The sequence below is a fragment of the Ascaphus truei genome, chromosome 2 (genome assembly GCF_040206685.1).
Source record: "Ascaphus truei isolate aAscTru1 chromosome 2, aAscTru1.hap1, whole genome shotgun sequence".
Lineage (NCBI taxonomy): Eukaryota > Metazoa > Chordata > Amphibia > Anura > Ascaphidae > Ascaphus > Ascaphus truei.
Window position 1 is genome coordinate 419,467,460 of NC_134484.1, and position 20,017 is coordinate 419,487,476.

Genomic DNA, 20,017 nt, shown 5'->3' on the forward strand with positions numbered 1-20,017 from the left:
CAAGTGGCTAGTGCAGTCACTGGTCATGCAAAAAATGTTCTCTCAGTGGTGTATCTGGCATGTGGCCATATTCAAACAAATAATTACATGCCACATACGTGAAGAATACATATTCATGATTTACAGGAGCATATGTGCACAGCTTCTAGAACACGGAATTATTTTAAAAGACATTACTGACCTGGCATTCCAGTGACATGAGGAATGGTTTGGATTCTAGGTACCCAGTGGGTTATCTGGGCCTACCAGGCTGAAATGGAAAGTATGTGGCTCATTCATACAGCAATGCTAGCTATAGTGTATGTTGCCTATGAAGGGGAGCAGGGTTTTGGCTTCTGCAGAATAATGCATAGTTTACTCTGATACTCAAGTCAAAATTAGCCAATTGACAAAGACTGAAAAAACTGTTTAATACAATACACACAGATGGCTATTTCTGTAAATAATCTATCAATATATCCATTGACTCCTGACCTGGTACATGAAACCCAAAACCTGCTCCACACCTACCCCCTTTTGTGAGCACATGCATTTGAAAATTCATTAGTATTTCCTGATATGATATGGCTCAGGGAATAGATACACTAATCCAATATACACAACCTAAAAAAGGCCAAATGAGCTGTACTCCAACAAATAAATTCTACATAAAAACAACGCTTCAAAACTTAAGTCAAATAATGACAGTATGGCTCACATTTTTCCTATACCTCATCTAGAAATTAGAGCAGAAACCATCTTCCATTTCTAATATCAATGTAATCTAATCCCTAGAGTTTCCCATTCAAAGCATTCCTTTAATGTTTCTGCGTGATCAAACAGCTGCAGTTTGCTAATAAAGAGGGGCAGCAGACACAGTGGCTGGAAGCTGGTCAATGTTTACAAGTCTTATCTGTGGCTCAAAAATACCAATCATAGCTGGACACAAAACAGGGAGCATCCGCCCCCCCCACCCCCACTTAGTCATGTGCAAGAGTTCATGGTATATAACCTTGTTCTAGCCCGACATGTATCCATTTATACTGTCCAAATGTGCATTACTGTTCACGGCCTAAAAAAAACAAACAAACAAAAAAAAGTGAGGCCCAAGTTGTTCAAGATCCCACAAAGGAAGTTTCAAGCCCATTTCCAATTCGATGGACCCGGATAGAAAATATTTGTGTAAAAACCTTTGCTTTTCCATCTTGAGAAAGAACCACATTATAAAACCTGTGTATATTTCTCTCTTGTTTTACATGTCGTACTTGATCATTGCAACTATACAATTGTGGTTGTATTCCTTATGGTTATCTGGAACGCCTCTAATTAGCCACTAATGAAAGCAAAAAAACATTATCTATGCTTTATGTATATTGTTATTTCACCAGCTGTGTACCTAGATTATCAATGCCATTAAAGACATCTTTATTATTAAACAACTTTTAAAATCGAAAGTGGCTAGATGCATTCACTATATAAGTAATAATATCTGTTGGCAAGAAGAGTTGCAAAGGTGCCAAATTGAACCACTAACATGGATATGGTTAAATCTGAATGTATTTTGCATAGCATGGGAAGGTTTGATTTCAGGCAACTATATGCCTGAATTGTCTAATCACTGACAGATGGGCATGTCATTCTCTGGCCTTCCACAATGGAAGGGTTTTCACATTTAACTGATATTTTTGCTCTAACAATTACATGTAAGGAAATTAATTACAATGCAAAATTATTTTCAACCGGTATTCTCTTTGGTGAACAAAGAAGGACTGTCCCTTTTAACAGTTACAATCAAAGTTCACTTAAATACACAGAATTATGTATTTCTTGTACTTTTGAGAAAAATCAGAGGCATGGTTTAAGAGAGGTTTGATTTAATGGATATTTTTTTTTTTTTTTTTTTGGAAGTGACCAACTTTAAAAAGTATCAGAACCTGCAACAAACCAATCCCAATGAACCACATTGTTTTTGTTCATTTGGGCTAAAACAGTAAAACCAGAAAGTGTTCTTTCGGTTCCAACAGAGTAACGCACAGGAATGTGTGGCAGGCAGTGTACATATCTGTTTGCAATTGCTATATGGCAGCATGTTATCATTCAGGATGTTTAATGGTACCTGTTGAGGGAGAGGGGGGTTGGCCCGGTATTAAAGGGGTTGCACCCCATATGGCCATCCCCTGACCTCACCAGGGAGGCAAGGGGTTAACTGGACTGAGGTCCAGGAATGTGGTTTACACCTTGTCATGTCATGAAAAATGTATGTTCCCCTGTTCCCATGTTTCATTATAATCCTGTATTTTAATGTTTTAAAGTGCATTTCTGTATCTCCAGTTCTGGAGGTCGCAGAGAGTTGATATTTGGCCAATGTGTGGAGTCACTGTAGGCATTAAGAACTGGCAAATTTTGACCCACTGAGCACACCAGAATGGAACTTATTAATATGTGTAGATATTAAAGTATATATGTATGGTATTTTGGATCTGCTCTGAAAATGCAGACCATCTGCTATGCTAATAGGTCATGAAGGGCAGCCGGCTGATTGCGCCTAAGCACTGTGATCAAAAGTTAACTGCCCGGATTGTTTACACTAAGTACTAATCAACAGAAAAAGTACTAATCAACAGAAAAAGTACTAATCAACAGACTCTGCCACTCTAATTGTTACCTGAAGGTGGAGAATCATCAAACTGGAGTGGTTTGTAAGTGTTATGTCTACACCTACAAACAATGCAGATACTTCATTTGGTAAACTGGTCGTCACCCCCGATTTAATTATGGGGCTACCCATAGAGTCCCAGTACACATGGGCTAATTATCTGGGGGGCATGGGTTAATCTGTGTCTCCACGTTAGGGATTGGATACAGATAATTGTTCACCAATAGTCTGTATTCAATGTTAAGAATAGGGTTACACAGGTATATAAACTGTGTCAACCCTACAGTTTTTAGTTGTGCTTCTGATTCCACCTGGAATGTCACCGGATTGCTGGAGAATTGCTAGCTAATACTTCTCCATCCCCCACACTAAGTAAGTGTTACCTTCTTGTCTGTTAATTGTACTATATTGCTGTGTTCACCTTTTTTAAGGAATAAATTATATTTTATTATATCTAAGCCTCGTTCAGTTCAACCCAGGTATTTGGTGTTCATTATATCTTGTCATAAGTATACCGTGACAGTACCGACATGAGAAAAGGAGAGCAGGGTGTGTATTCTGATCATTAACACCTTAGGTGCATTAAAGGAGCAATCCAAGCAATATCCTACATGTGGTTTTTTTTATAAATAAACCAGTTCTGTAGTATTAGATAATACTTACTGTTTTTTTAATTTTAAAATTCAATTCTTAATACCAATTTTAATGAGTTTCAAATATACTAAGCATCCTTTGGTTTCTATAGCAGGCTTTAACCCACCTCCCCAGCAGTGCAAGATCTTTGTAACACTTTCCTGTTGGTAATAGTTTGTTGCCGATATTTCCAGCAGTTTTAGTGGCAAACTAACAATAGATAATGTTACCTTAGTAATATAAGAATACATTGTAGTTGCTGAGTTACACTGACTGAAGGATTGATTTGAAACTGAAAAAAGGTAGCAATCTAGTGAATTCTGGGATAGCGATCTAGTGAATCCTGGGAAGCAGGATTTTGCTGATAGATCATGGGAGAACCAAATAATTTGGGTAATCAAAGGCTGCATGTTTTTTTAACGATGCTTTAAACATGGATGACAAATGATACATTCACTGTTACAAAGAGTGTGGAATGGAGCACACCTTTGTGTTTACATTGCCATGACAACGGACCACGTTTTACATTATTCCTCATGTCTAATAATTTATATAAAGCGTTAGAAATAACAGGTGCACTTTTAATTATATAAAAATGCATTACATTTTACAACCTACTCTTGACAGCATAAAGAACAAGTCCCTCTGATGCGTACATATTCAAGCAGAGAGGCATGCACAATACTGTACTGCTGGCGTCTAACTGCGGCCCATCTAATATAGGACACAGTAGCCATCTGTTTGACCCTTTTTACATTTCAATTTATTCTCTACACCGACATTAGGTGACCTTGTTAGCCATGTTGATATTTCATGTGTATACAGTGCATACACTGCCTGCCCAATATACAGTGGCAGATTCCATTACCCACACTCCTGTTACACCAAGCCATTTAAAAGCATCGCTCCAATTACCCTGTTAGGGCCGTTCTATACTGTTTGCGGCCATGCGCGCATGTTCACGTGCCGCATGCTTTTCGTGTGTATGCTGAGCTGTGTGAGTGTGTTTTATTATTTAAATTAAAAAAAAACACTTTCGTAAAAATAATATATTTATTAACTTCACGCGCGCACACAAAGCGCGCGCACACAAAAAGATTCCTTTGCCCGTCGGCTCCCCGCTGCGCCAACTCAAATGCCACGCGCGTGCATGGCGTAGCACGCGCTTTACAAGTTCATTCTTTAGCTCAGGAGCCACTGCAGGTTCCACTAGGACTGAAGGCATTAACTTTAATAAATGGCGCACGTTTGCAGATATTGGTATACTTTTGCCAAATGCTAACCAGCACACTGCTTAATATTGAAACCACAGCATCTGCATTGGCTCATTTATCCCCTTCTCCTCCCCTCCGTTAGACCTGCATTTGTTTCTGACCAAGATCAAAGTTCTAAACTGCATTGTGTCAGGGACGCCTGGATTCTGCAATGCAGCAGCCTCTGCAGTATCAGCTACTTGAAGAATGTGGCTGGACCATATAAAAGCTGCGGAGTGAAGTGTGGGAGTGCTCACGTCAATGGGATACTGCCATAAACGTCCAGTGGTTTCCTTCAGTCTCAACATGCTCCTTCAGAAAAAGTGCAATAGATGCTAGTTATTTATGGGCCAACCCAAGCAGGCGATTTTAAAACAAGTTCCCACAGGCGTTACTAGAGCAAAAGGCCTCATTACGTTTGTATCGAAACTCCAAAGTGTTTTTTTGTTTAATGCACTGCAGTTGGTTATTTTGATGTTGCTAAAGTACACAACATTTTTAAAAGCAAAATGTGTACATAATTAGAATTATCGCCGACATAATACATCCATTAACTGACACTTTATGAAGTGGCACCACAGGATGGAGTCCCAGTCTTGACTGTCCCACCCCTTCTATTCATCAGGCGAGGGAGATAGAGCCTACATTTCATACAGAAGGCAGCTTGCCAATACTTCGCCAGACTATGGAGGGATAGTAGGGTCAGAAAGTACAGAGCCTCAAATTTCTGGTTACTCTCCATGTATGCCAGGTTAGACTGCTACCATTTGGTAGTTATCTACTAGGACAGGCGTGCCGAACTGCTGTCCTCAGGGCCAACAACAGGTCAGGTTTTAAGGTGATCCCTGCTTCAGCACAGACAGGTGCAGGAATTCACTGAACCACCTGTGCTGAAGTAGGGATATCCTTAAAACCCGGCCTGTTGGTGGTCCTTGAGGACTGGAGTTGGCCACTCCTGTACTTGGGCATAGTAGTCAGATGGGTTAGTATGTTGAAGATCATTGCAGATTACAGTCAATTACTTCAGAGGATGGTACCATGTTGGCACATAGAAGAGACACAAAACTATGGTAGCGATACCTTTAATAGCTCTCCCTGGCGAAGGGACCTGTGCTTTGCATTGGACAAGTGTACCGTAGACCAGTTACAATAAAGTGAAAGCACTCAGCCATGTGACATCTTATGATTTTGGTTTGTTGGATAATTTACCATATTACATTAACATTATTCTTAATACCAGAGCTCAAACAGCAACCATGAAATGTCAATAAGATAAGTCTCAGAATATGCAGTCATCACAGGAATGATAAAAGGTTAAATCAGGACAAAAACAAAAAAAAAAACACCCCAAAAACAGATAAATCCTGAAGACTTTGCTAGTGGTCCCTGAATCGCTTTCATGACAATTCTGTCACTCTTCTGCAGTTTCATTTTTTTATTGCCGAGAGGCTACGTGGGCTAATCACTGCTGTTCAGATGCAACCAGGGCCAGTATTTTAGTACATACAGTATATTATAAATACATTATCCGCAGCAGGTAATTATAAAACTCCAGCATTTGCCTTTGCAGTACAATACGTGACAAAATGTAAAAACAAAAACAAAAAAGGGGGCGACTGAACTAATCCACAAGAGAATGAATATATTTGAAAGCGGCGTGTGCACTAAAATTAAACTCTGTAGTTTGTGATTGGGAAAATAAAAAAGGAGGGTGTGGGCGTATAACCACAGCATATTGATGTACTGCTGCTTTTAACAGAGGGAAACCAAATGCTTCAAAATCGTGTGTGTAAAGGAGTTACCCTGGCTATCCTTCTCCAGGGAATCATTTGTGTTTATCAAGTTACTTTGAAAAATACATTGAAACAAAAGCAGCTGGGAAAAGCCACACGTATCCCTCTCCATGAGCTGAAACAAGAATACACTGCCATGTGCAGCTACAGTTAAAGCAGCCGGCACTGGGAAAGCTTTGGTCCACCTAATACTACCTAATTACTCCCAGGGTTCACTGGCTCTGAACAACGGGATGGAACTGGAAGAAAATCCGTGTTTATTCCAAGATATTGTATGAATCAGCTGTTTGTAGGCGTAATGGTTTGAAGGTAAAATAAAAAAAAGTTGTGGCAGGACGCCCAAAATAAGCTTAAAAACCACGACATACCTCTGGAATGACACACCCCAAGACATGGTAGCTACTTCAGGCACTCAAAGGGTTAAAGTCAATACGCTGGTCAATAAGAGTCCTAATCTATGTAATTTAGACTCCGGTTAAAATAAATTAAAAAATTAAATATACCCTTTTTGAAATTGCCTCAGTTTTCCTTCATTCTAATCATCAAAACGTCTTACCTCCAACAGTCTCTTATAAGGGTTCCATGTCTACTGCAGGGGCCTAGCACTAGAAAGACCGCAGCTGCAGCCATACTGCATCGGCCTTGTGGGCAACTGCCAAGCGGTCGGTGACCAACAAGCTGCGTCTCTGTAGTGGTTCTTCTGGAGCCGTAGGCTCTGCAGTACCACATTACCTTCTATTTTTGACTTGTCCAGGAGAACTGTTCTCGAAGAAGCCAGTCAGTGGGAAGTGTTGATCTATACTCAATACTACAGATGTTGCGTGTGACCTTGCGATTGGGATATTGTGTTGTCAAAGGGAACAGTTTCCATAAGATTTAATGGCAATGCTACAGCATGTCTTAATATAATCACAAGAGAGAATAATGAAGCATATTACTGTACTTCCTATCTTAAGTTTGAGCAAAATGGTAATGAACCTTTCATTTTTACATTAAAGATACAAAAGTGGATTAAATGCTGTAAAATGGTAAATTTTCTGCAACTCCAAGTTGGACTGAATGTTAATGAAAGCACTTACTGTACAAATGCTAAATATAAGAGATTATGTTGCATGGCTTTCATAATTGAAGATAGGTTTAGCAAATGTTCAAATTTAGCCCCAAATGTAAGCTCAGAGCTGAACAGCAAAACAACAAACATAGTAGCTACCAGGTGCTTATACTGTGCTAAAGAATGTGGCAGCTATTCACTAGGTGGAAGAGTTTACACTGGAGACTATGTACATGTATGAGGATAAATGTTATATGGTTCATTGTTAAACCCCTAAGGGTTTGATACATCAGGCCCCTGTGGCCGTGAAAGGGGTTAAAAGGAGTGGCGTATGTATAATTAGCTTTTATGGGAGACTGTAAATATTTCCAAGCTGCTTATGGATGGCGTAGGAAGGACAAATCAAAGCTGCAATTGAGGAAACGAAATCTATTCAAAATATGTACAACCATCTGATTGTCGTTTAACTTATTTTAAACCATTTTGCTGCACAAAAAACACAGCTTCTATAGCTGCAATAATTAAAAGGAAATATTTTTAAACCCCCCCCCCCCCCAAAAAAAACACGCGATCATATTCACGCCTCAGATAGGTCCACAAACCCGGTCTAGGACGTTTGGGCACGATAAAATGGCCACCGACGCCTCGCAGCAACTCACCCCTCCACCGGTGGCGCTAAGTGCCAAAACCCCTTACCCTAAAACCCCCAAACCTAACCGCCAAAACTCCTTAAATTAATCCCAAGTGCTACAACCCCTTACCCAAAGTGCTAAAAGCCCTTAGTATTAACCCCCTAACCGCTAAAACCCATTACATTAACCTCCTACCTCAAGTGCTACAACCCCTTACCCAAAGTGCTAAAAGCCCTTAGTATTAACCCCCTAACCGCTAAAACCCATTACATTAACCCCCTACCCCAAGTGCTACAACCCCTTACCCAAAGTGCTAAAAGCCCTTAATATTAACCCCATATCCTAAACAGTAATAAAACTTACCTTCCAAGCGGCCAGCGGTGGGGATTACAGCAGTGAATCTGCTGTAGGGTGAGTCGCTGTGAAACGGCCAAGACTAATGTCCCATTCTGCACAAACCTGCCTTTCCCAATAGTCATTACGTATGGAATGCATATAGTTGGGACTGAAATCCTCATTTCAAAAATCAAATATTTAACAAATATAACTAAAAATGCAATTCAGAGTTCCCGATTTAGAGCAGACATCTTCAACTGTCCTTCAAACAGTGATCCAGATACCCAATGACCGGGGCACCGGTTGCCATTATGCAAAGGGTCTTGAAGTGGCCATTGGAGTGTCTACTTCTAGTTTCATTGTTGTTACCTAGGCAGCCAAGTGAAATTTTGTTCAAACTAAAGCTCACTTGTAAGCAAATGCACATATATGGTACAAATGTATAAATTATACTTCCACATTTGCAAGCATTTAAATTACCTATTAGATAACGTATCTAGATTATATTAGGATGCACTTGTGGACCTCCTACTTCCAAATCATTTTCTGTCCCCTTTGGGGAACTAGTTTAAGAGCCCCGAATTATTATTATCATGTATATAGCTCCATCATATTCTGCAGCGCGGTACAATGGGGGAACAGTATGACATACTAAATAATGACAAATGAGCGCAAAACAGATACAAACAGTAACGAGGGCCCTGCTTGTGAGAGCTCACAGCCATACTCTACACAGGAGAGGCTGCTGCAGCCATTCTAACGTTACACGGATCAGGGAGGAGTGAAACTATTTCTAAAATGATTCATAAATATCTAAAGTGCTCAAGGATATAATATTTTTCTTTAGTACTCCTATAAACATCTCCCATAGCTGTATCGAATGTAATACGCCAATAGGTTAGCCGTTTCCCACAAAGAAAGGAAACCAATTGAACCTTTCAAGCATTATCCAGTTTAAAGAATGCCCAGAGAATTCCATATTATTTTCCATAACAACTTAAGAGTATTAGAGGTGTGTATGTGTGTGTGTATATATATATATATATATATATATATATATATATATATATATATATATATATATATATATATATATATATATATATATATATATATATATATATATATATATATATATATATATATATATATATATATATATATATATTTTTTTTTTTTTTTTTTTTTTTTTAAACCTCCAATTCATCATTTATAAGGTTATAAAACAAAATCAGATTGTAGGAAGTGTCTGCATAACCACACAAAAATAAGTCGAGTAATCTTGTAACAGAATACGAATAACAGCTTTTATGCTTAAATGATAGGGATGGGGAAATGTGAAAGCTACATTAGATAAACAAAACACACGAAACATGATGTTATCATACTTACAGTTCCAATTGGCCAAGCAGTCTTTAAAAAAAACACGTTTACCCACCACTACAAATTCATGTAACTAAATCTTAAGCATTTTCAGAAAATCTGAAGGTCATCATTACTGAACCATCGCCGGCATATTCCTACTACAAACAGAAAGACGGACACACCTGATTGCTCCAAATGCAGTAAAGATTGCAGATCAAGCCCCAGTTGTGGTTGATCATGCAGTCTAGTATCCGGAACTGGGCCATGCTTGCCGATAGCGCAGTTTACATCTCTTCTCTGACTCAGCTGCTCGTGTGGGGGAGATGTTGGATAACATGAGCTATGCAGTGTTCAGAACCAGCGGAGGAAAAAAAGTCCTTCCTCTCTCTGACTCTGCCCACTCAGCAAATAGCTAGCAGCAGCAATAACAGAACCGTTTACCAATCAACGTTGCTTTAGGTTTTACATACACTGCACAAGGTCTAGCAGCAAGAAAGTCTGTCCTGTTTAATCAGGAATTTCTAATCCTAAAGGCACATAGCTTGTTCCAAAAAGAATCATTGGTGTAGCTTCCTTGTTAAAAGTGCAGTTCAAAATCCTGTTCTACTTATTAAAGTGGCTATATCCTCTTGGTTTATTTATTTGACGACCTTTACACAAGCCATAGATACTGGCATCACCTGCCGATGCAAGTATCTCAGGGAGCAGGTGGTACCAACGCGGTTCAGCTGCGCAGGGCCCCTACTGCAAACCTGGGGTGCTGATATCAAAACTTTTTTAAAGGCAATGACACTTGACCTTGATTGCAATCATCGGCTTCTTTGTGAAATGCTGCAGTGGGCTTACTATATTGGAGAAACATCCAGTCTACTTCTCTTCTTCCTGGGAATCTTCATAGTGGATAGCATGTTTATTTGATTTAAGTTGAATGTCACTACATTGGGAATTGCTGCAGGATTGTGTCCGCACGGGTATCATCCCTCCCTTCAGAAAAGCAATAGATACTGTATGTGACATAACGCTGGGCTGAGTTTGGCTTTCACACCTCAGTCTGTAAAGCAATTTCACACATCTCATTCATGTTAACTCTTAGATGATAGTAACAGCTGGCTGCCCTCACTAAATGAAGTCAATAAGTGTTTCTGCATGAAAGTATCTAATGAAATTATAAAGCAAAAAAAAGTGTCACCTAATGGAACTGGATTGTCACCGTTTCCCAACCACAGAAACAAGCAACATTCCTTTACTTCGCTGCTTTTACTTGTTGCACAGACATGAAGTAGTTGGAGAGTTTAAAAAAAAGGCACAAGAGAGTCTGCGCTGATCGTCATTGTGTTTCTGTGCAAAAAATTCATTTCCCTTTACAATGCGGCTTTTTTTTTTTTTTTTTTTTTTTTTTTTTAAATCTAAATAATTTTTTTTTTAAATCTTATTTTATTTAAATAAGGCGATTAATGCTTGAAAGACAGTGTCCGGGAGGTTCAAATGGAGCTCTCCCCCGTGAAGTGTAAAGTTACTATGGTAACCTCAGATGCTAGCAATTAGGAACATGATGTTTTCCACTAAAAGAGCAGGACATTCCCAGGGGGCAAGATGCTAACATTACGGGAGCTAGAACCGTGCAAATTTCTGAAGGGCAATTGCTGCTTTAAGAGTCTTACATTCATTTAATTTCTATAACAAAAAAAAAAATTGTGTTCCCCCTATGAGGAATTTATATTAATGTCAAGAATAGTTTTCATTTGTGAGCATGCAATATTCCACAGGACAGTGCTAGACCCACTAGGCAACTATTTATTTAAAGTGGTGGCTCATTTAAAGGGTCAATCCTATATTGGATCAAAATAAACCAATATCAATAACTTTTTTTTTTAACTTTATTTATTAACATGCTTTGTAACACTACAGTGAGATACATTTTTAAATATACACAAATAACAGAGTAGTGCTAAATATCCATATAGAAACATAAAATGCATATTATATGCACATATCAGGTGCATATATTATTGTGTGCATACATCAGGTAAACTATAAAGCCCTTTTTTCTCTAGTTATTTCAACGTGTTATTAATGTTGTAAATGAGAAGAGAAGAAATTAAACTTTAGCCGCTGGGATGAAAATATTGAGAGAGATTTCTACTAAAATACCAGCAAGCAAGAGCCTCATAATAATCTGATCACAGACTGGATCCCATCATCAGGGAGACTGGATCCCATCGTTAAGAGACTGGAGGCAGGACATGGAGGTTGTAGAGATTTTGAGAGACAATTCACAAGCTAACAGATGTTAAAGGTCCCCATATATTGAGTTACCTGATGTGTCAGGATAAAAAACTAATATTAAATTCTCCAGAGTGGTGAGATGTAATGAGGCTTCACACATTTAATAGAACAATAAACAGATAACGTGAACTTCTCCCAGAGTCTTATGTTTCAACAAGGTGAGCAGCCATGTTGGGGCATAAAGGAAACATATTACTGTATAACATTATAAAACAGCATAGAACAGGAACACAAACTGTGTCTAGGACCCTGTGATAAGGAAACATGTTATCTCCACACAGAGTGCAGCTCACGCAGTTAAACTTTAACCCTTTCGCAGTGATGAATTAAATGATTTTCTATAATATGGGAGATTATCCTTAAAGGAAAGAGGAGCGTCCCTAGCGAGAGGATCCCACCATGAAACCCTGCCTCCCTCTGTATACAGGAATCAGGCCATCGTGTACCACCATTTCCACGCTGTCGGCGGTAAAGCGCTTCCACTTTCGGAGGGCAGCTCTGGGGCATTTTGAAAAGTAAAAAAGTTTATGGTCGAGAAGGAAGAGAAACCACTCTCTTGTAGGATTTTGAAGTCATCATTTTCCGGCTCAGTGACTTATACATGACTGGACCAGGGCTGAGCTGGGTGTGCGGCGATACGGCGGTGATATGTGGCGGCTCAAGATGGAAGTCGTTGTCTGAGCCCGCTGCTAGTAAGGTAAACTTACTGATCAGATGTGCCCGGAAAGGGAGTGCTTCCGCTAGACCTGTAACGCCTGGCTGACCGTAAAATCAGGTAAGCCAGAGATGCTCATGCTGCTAGGTCCTGTCTCTAAAACGTTGTCCTGAGGCTGTGCATTGATACCCCTGAATACCCCAAGGTGGAAATGCTGCAGAAAGGGGGCAAGTTGGGCTGCGGGCAGTGGCTGTTCTTGGCCATGCTTTGCAGGCATTACCACCCTGGGGTATTCAGGGGTGAGTTGGGCAGTGACTGTTCTTGGCCATGTTTTGCAGGCAAGATCTCATGCTGAAATAGTGGACACCTCCATTCAGCAATTTCTCTTTTCAGAGTATCAACGTATTCCCTCATATTTTGTCTAAATTCTTGCATTAACTGTGTGGTTAACAGTTCTATTATAATGAACATCAATTGTAATACCTTCTTGTTGCACCCTCCCAGTCTGCGTGCGCGTATCCTCCATCTTAGCCATTAAAACAGGCATTGTAGCAAGAAATTGTAATCTCTGAGGCAAGATGCTTCTGCTAGCAGGCGGATTCTTTCCACAGCGATACTACTCCGAGCTCACCAAAAGCTCTGTACACAGGTAGTTGGTCCCACAGAAAGGGCACCAGCACCCACAGTAGATGTGATAGAGGCGATAAGGATCCCCTCACTCACAGAGAGACAATTTATGGAACAAGCCCTGAGCATGTGCTTCCCTGAAACTGCTACTGAGGCACAGGGTTAGGCCTCAGATTTTCTTTTTAAGTATTGACTTCTGGGGAAATGACCGATCAGATCACTAATGGCCTCAGTAAAGCAGGCTGATGGTTCACTCCCTAGCGATGGCTTTTAATCTGCATTTTTGCTGTAGAAAACCAGCGATGTCTGCGGATTGTTAGTAGGCCGAACGGGAGCTCCTGAGAAATGCAGCCATCTTAGAGCTCTACCTCCCGGAAGTGATCAATGATGACATGGTTAAGGGGTCTCATCTAGATGACCGATACCTCTCCTCCAAATCAAGTCCCCTCTCCCCACCATTGTATTGGTTCTCTGATAAGGACAAGGGATATAAAATCATAAAGAAAACCTTTGATTGGCAAAAACTTCCCAATTCAGAGGTCCCTAAAACAATTCAACTAACAGACTATTTGGGATGGCACCTTTAAAGAGATCAATGACGTTTGCTATTCCCAATAGTCTAAAACCCATGTCTAGAAGTCTTCTTCTACATGGGAAAAGGTCAAGTATATACAAGAAGATGGAAAACGTACAAACATTAATCCAGACACAGCTTGTGGTTCATACAGTGATTAATGGAATAGTATTATAAGGAACAAACTATACACCCAGTGCTACAAATAAGAAGATTAGTCCAGAGAGAAGGCAAAGAGTCAAGCGGAGTGTGTTGGGTCCTGAAGTGCTTTGTTCGTGCCGGCCTTTAAAATCATCATTTCTGTGCCAAGCAAAATGCAAACAGAATGGTGCAACATTTCCTTTTACTTGTATGGTCGGCAGAATTACAAATATAGTTGCAAACGAAATGTGCAACAATGCAAAGTAAAAAATAAATAAACCCTGGATGCTCTAAAAACTATTGTTTAATCTTTGCAAGTATATTTGATTCCAAAAAGAAAGCAATGCTCAGCATTTGGAGAGTGATTTGATATATAGTTCACTGTATCGCAGAGTAGGGTGTTAACCACAGCGGGCTGCAAAATCCGGCATTACATGGCAAGCAGAGAAGGAATCAGTGGGGGGGGTGGGAGGGGGGAAGAACAGATGGTAAGATTCTTAATAAATAGATTAGAAATGTATTTTAAAGGCAAATTTCATTCCTGTGTGCCAGCAACGGTTGTTTGTGAAATTGCAGTCAGATTATTGGAGTGCGATAATAAAGCCATGAAAGAGTGGAACATGCTTCAAATCTTGTGCGCATGGAGGGTCTGGATTTTTAGATTAAAAGCTCTTTGGAACAAGGCCCTCCTTAACCTCAATATTGTAATAATACCTACATGTATTATTGTCTTTCGCACCCTGTGCTGCTTTGTTATGAATTCTGGTGATTTAGAAATAAAATGATAAAAATAATGCTTAAGCCAATAAGTACAACACAGTCCTGCGTTATATAGCGGTTATAGATGCTTATTTAGCTACTACATGTCCGTGTTCTAAAACGTTCCACGTTCTAATGGAGACGGGAGGGGAAATTTTAGTTTAGAATAGGTTATTCTGATTGGTTGGAGGGAAGAAAAAAATTGGACACGTCAAATTCGGATTTCGAGTACGCAGAGTTTGAAAAGTTTGAACACATGTTCCTGTAAATAATGATTTTTTTCCCTCCCCAACAACTTAAAACAAAATGTTTTAAACCAAATCACGTTCTAGTAAACTCATGAAAAATGGACCAAACGAAAATGAAAACTAAAAGCAGAAGTGCATGCCCTAAACTGAAACCCAGTTATGAGAAGAAACATACATTGCTAAAATTGTTAAACATGCAGTTAAGGCAAGAAGAAAAATATATACAATTGGCAAATCAGCAATACAAGACAAATTTATTAGCTGCAAAAAGCAGTCTATTTTAGACACAAAAAAAATCCCAAATGGCAGTGCTGGATGTATCAGATGTCACAAGAACTAAGCCAAGAGCAATCTACTTTATCAGTGTATGTGCCTGTATTAACAAGAAGAATTACAACACAACATATAAGAGGCTTATGTACTAATCAAGACACATTCTGCACAGAGCAATACACAACATTAACGAACATTGCATGACACACGCGTTTGGTTATGTCCCAAAGGTGCGTATATTTAAAAAATAAAAAAAAATTAGAATGCTGTTGTAGCTGCTCGCTTAGGCGGGGATTATACCAGAAATCGCTGGCGACGCCACGCAGCTTCAAAACAAAAACATCTCACATACCAGTAGCGACATAAGCGCTGCAACGAACTGCAAAACTTCTGTCTCATGAAGAGATTTGAGATTTTGTTTTTCACCAGCGACGGCCGAGTCACATCGCTTGCACAGTGCATCTTAAACAAAACAACTGGTCATGTCTCCTCTGCAGTAGTGCTATAAATCGCTTTTGCATGTGCACACATCGCTACGATGACGTCACCGGATCGCTCTGCAGCTCAGCAGTTTCTTGTATAATTGAGGCCTTACGTTGTTGCAGTTGCTCTCTTCCTTACACTAAAATGGCAGTAAGTAGTGCGATTACATTTCTTAATCCATTATGGATGTTAGCCCTTGGAAAGTTACAGATTTGATATACTATTTGCACTGAACCTAAATAAGAAAAGTTTTAAACAAAATATGTTACACATCTTAGGTCTGTAATATAGTGCGCGCCAATGATAATCGACTGTGGGAGGCTGACGTTTATAGTGTCGAGACGTCCACGCACGGCGGCGCGGCAGATCAGAGCAAATACAAGAAATTTGTATTTTCACGCTGCTGCCGCGTCACATGACACCGAGAGCCAATCACACCGCGGCCTAACGCTGTGATGTCAGAGCCACGCCCCCTAGCTGCACGCATCACCGCTGACAACACAAACGAAACGTGCGCGCCACGCGCACTATATTACAGACCTTGACAGGTGTTACATGTCAGAGCTCGCTCTATTATGACAAACACAAGGCTATTTGGGAATTCAACTCCAACTTCTATTAAAACAGACGTCATTTTTACACTACCATATTCCATGTACAGCGGAAGTCAATAACTTGCCAAATGGACAAATAAAATACGACATTCTGACTACTTGGTGGTTTCGTACAAGCCAGATGTTTCCTTTCAAGACTAACCACAAACTATGGGTTCTGGTCAGATACGTGTTAACTTACAGCAGGAGCATACGATTGAGAACAAAAATACTTTGCCCCGGAAAGTAGCCAGTGCAATGTAATAATACTGAGCACAGCTATTCATTCTCAGCTTCTACAAAAAACCTAAAATAATCTTACAATGAACATCCCTGCGATGCTCACCATGTCAAATACTCAGGGTCCCACAATTGAGAGGCAGAACACTTTTCTACCACAGGTCTCTTTGCTGCCCTTCTGTCCAAGCAAAAGAAGGTTCCTTGATGTCAGGATGCACCCCAGAGCCTCCCTGCGTTCCTCTGATCAGGGGGAGTAGGGAACACTTTCCTATACATTGAAAAAGTACAGCCCAGCTCAAATTAAAAATCTAGTTTGAGGCATGTTGTTGCATGCATCACAAATTTATTAAACTCTTCTTTGTTGTAGGAAAACATGTTACATTTCCCACCAGTAATATATGTTTCTAGACGACTATATGTTTTTTTTCCCCTTCTTCTATAACATTAAAAAATATATATATATATCTGGTTCCGAACCTAAACCATAGTATCTGTGTGTCACTATCCCAGGGATGGATTAAAATGGTAACAGGCAACGTTACAACCCCAAGCAAAATTGCCTTGGAATCCAGTTTTTCCAACTATGGTCATTTCTTCTTGCGATATGTCCAGCCCACTGCCACTTAAATTTATTTACCCTTGTGATGTCAGACGTGTTTGGTTTCAAACCTATTAATTATTTTTCCTGTCTCTTCGGGTAATACCAACCATATACTTCGAGTTTCACATCCACACATGAGCACAGGCATATATATAATTGTGCTACATGATTATGAAAGATGTTTCGTACAACCAAAGTGCTCCAACGGCTGTAGCATTAGGAAAAATACACAGTGTTGGTGCTATGCTATTCCTGATCTTAAATTATTTGTATATCAGGTTTCAAAGCTGGTCCACATACTAATCTAATGACTACATGGTAGTTGCAATAAAGAACATAGATTTATCATCACCACCTACAATTTTAATGATGGTTTCAGCCACACATTAAATAAGTTATGTGAGTAGGAGTGACAAACCATCCACGTATAGCATATAGCAAACAAAAACTCCACTTGTGAGCATACTCGCACGTCTCTCAGGTCAACAACCCTGCTTTTCACCATTATCTCTTAGCATACAATGCTTCCATTCTGGGATTCCAAGGGATTCTGGGAAATGTCATGCAAATGAGCAAAGTCACGGTTTGCTTCATATCCCTTTCAAAATGGAGCCCTATAAGCATATGCCTGTCGTATTATACAGCTTTCTTCAGCACAGCGTGGGTTAAAGAAGTGCATAGCCAGTAAACCTACACACAGACAGCTGTTTCGATCTTTTGGGTGCCTTCAGTGTGAGGCTGGTTGTACTTGCTTTGTCCTGTGTTTCCTGTGACCCTGTCCTGTTGTAGTTTTTTTTTTTTTTTTTTTTTTTAAACCACTATACTAACCAGAAAGCTAAAAGTATTTCAAATGAAGCTTTTTACAGTAACAAGGTAATCAATGTAAACGCAAACGGCAATTTGTACCAAAAGGAAATATTTGCAAAAAGCAAAACAAACTGAACACTATTAATACTAAAATTATAATTAGATAAGGGAGTGGATTTTCTGAGCATTTTTGTGATCAGAAAACACCTTATTAAACATTAGAAAAAGAACCAAGAGAAAAGCAATAAATCGGAGTTGATTAAATGTTTTTTTTTCTTCTAACTGATGTTCAGAGAGACATATTTTCAGGTGACCTATTAAAGTATCAATCCACCTCAAAAGAGCACTTGGTGTGGCTGGAAATCACCAGAATGTCTTCTTGAACCAGGGAATCCTAGGGAGGTAAAAAATCAACAGCCATGCGCCAGCAGATGGCTCTTCCACACTGGTTCAGGTCAAAAGGGGGAAAATATTGATATGCATTTAAAACCAAAGCGGAGATTGCATGGGTGGGGATGCTTTTTGAGCGCATTTAAATACATCAAACCAATTGTGAGACATGTCACTGAAACAAATCGTGAAAGGGAGAGAGTGTTTTACAAAGAATCAACCACAAAAAACAGCACACCAAACAATCACCGGTACTGATATAAATTATCCAAGGATAACTAAGTGGTTATGAGTAATTCCACCGCCCTACAAAGTGGAAACTCTAGTCTATTTTCATACATTTTGCATGAGTGATTTGAGCATTTCTTTACTCTGCAGTTACACTGTTTAAAAAAAAAAAAAGAAGAAGGGTGTTGCAGATGTTTCTCCAAGTAGCATGATTCAGAAATAGGTTCATAATTTAACCCATAAAACCAACCTATCCCAAAAAGGTCTAGATTTGCTCACTTTAGGATGGACATAACAGATACATCTATGTCAGTGGTGCGCAGTTGTCCCCCCACGCCCTCCTGCCTGCTCTCCTCCCATGCTCACGCCCCGCCCGTGTCACATTATGCCGCGGGGGTCATGTGCCATGGCAACGTCACCTGACCCCACGGAGTCATTTGACGCCAGGTTACCATAGCGACACGTCATCGAAGACCAGGTAGGAGAAGTTACAATGGCCTCGCGCGATCCCCCGGCATTTAAATGCCTGGGGGAGTGTGCGGGACCTCCAGCCACCGCGCCCACTGGAAAATCTCAAGCCCCCAGACGCAAAGTTTGCACATCCCTGATATATGTAACACGGGAGAAAGAGTGAGAACTGCATGTGGGAAGCTGTGTGCCACATCTTCATTGTTCCAGTGACCTTCGCCAGCTCCCGTCATATATTACCTGCGTGGTTTTATAATATTGATTGTACCATCTTTGTAAATCCAGTGAAAATGGAGGACTACCTCTGTTCATTTAATGTAACCACATATTGTCATAACTCTGCGCCGAGCACATACATTGTTACATCTCATTTTCAAGTATTTCCTGGTACAACATTTTATAAATATAATAAATATTTTAATTGCATTTGCAAATAGTTTTGGACATACAAATATAGTGGGTGTTGTAAGACAGCCATCCTGGTGTAACAAAAAAAATATTCTGTAATCCAAACTAAGACAAAACAAAAAAAGTAATCATTTGCTTAAGTACTTAACTCATTTAAGAACATTGATGGGTATTATAGTAACACACAAACTAGTACCAATGGCTGCAATTGGTACTTCCGGTTGATTTCCCAATCTGTACAGGCGTTTTTGGGAGCACAATCTACATTAGGTTATTGTTTGTGCAAAACGTAGTCCTTGTGGTTAGTTGTGAGCAACACCTGATGTGATGTTGACTGCAAGACTTCCATTCCGAATCTACAGACACCATACTTAATGCAACAATTCCTACAAAACGCCTATATATATTTTTTTATTATTTTTCCAAATTGAACCTGAAAGGGAAGTTAAAACAGAGCAACGCCCACTACTTTCTCATCACTGATCATCTCCCATGGTGGTGGATCTCTCATGCGGTGGAAGTCCAGACGCTAAAAGAC

The 20,017-nt window shown here is 39.7% G+C and overlaps 1 protein-coding gene across 9 annotated transcripts in view; it reads right to left on the bottom strand.

Moving 5' to 3' along the window:
- The window catches only part of ARHGAP21 (Rho GTPase activating protein 21), a 138,240-nt gene that overhangs the window by 102,707 nt on the left and 15,516 nt on the right, over positions 1-20,017 (bottom strand). For 2 of the 9 annotated variants that reach the window (XM_075587601.1, XM_075587596.1), the window contains exon 1: positions 9,881-10,008. The exons of the other annotated variants lie outside the window; for them this stretch is intronic. In XM_075587601.1, coding sequence (XP_075443716.1) covers positions 9,881-9,964 — 84 coding nt within the window. In that variant the 5' untranslated portion in view covers positions 9,965-10,008. Of the gene's footprint in view, positions 1-9,880; positions 10,009-20,017 lie in introns of those variants that run through there. 9 annotated transcript variants of the gene reach the window in all.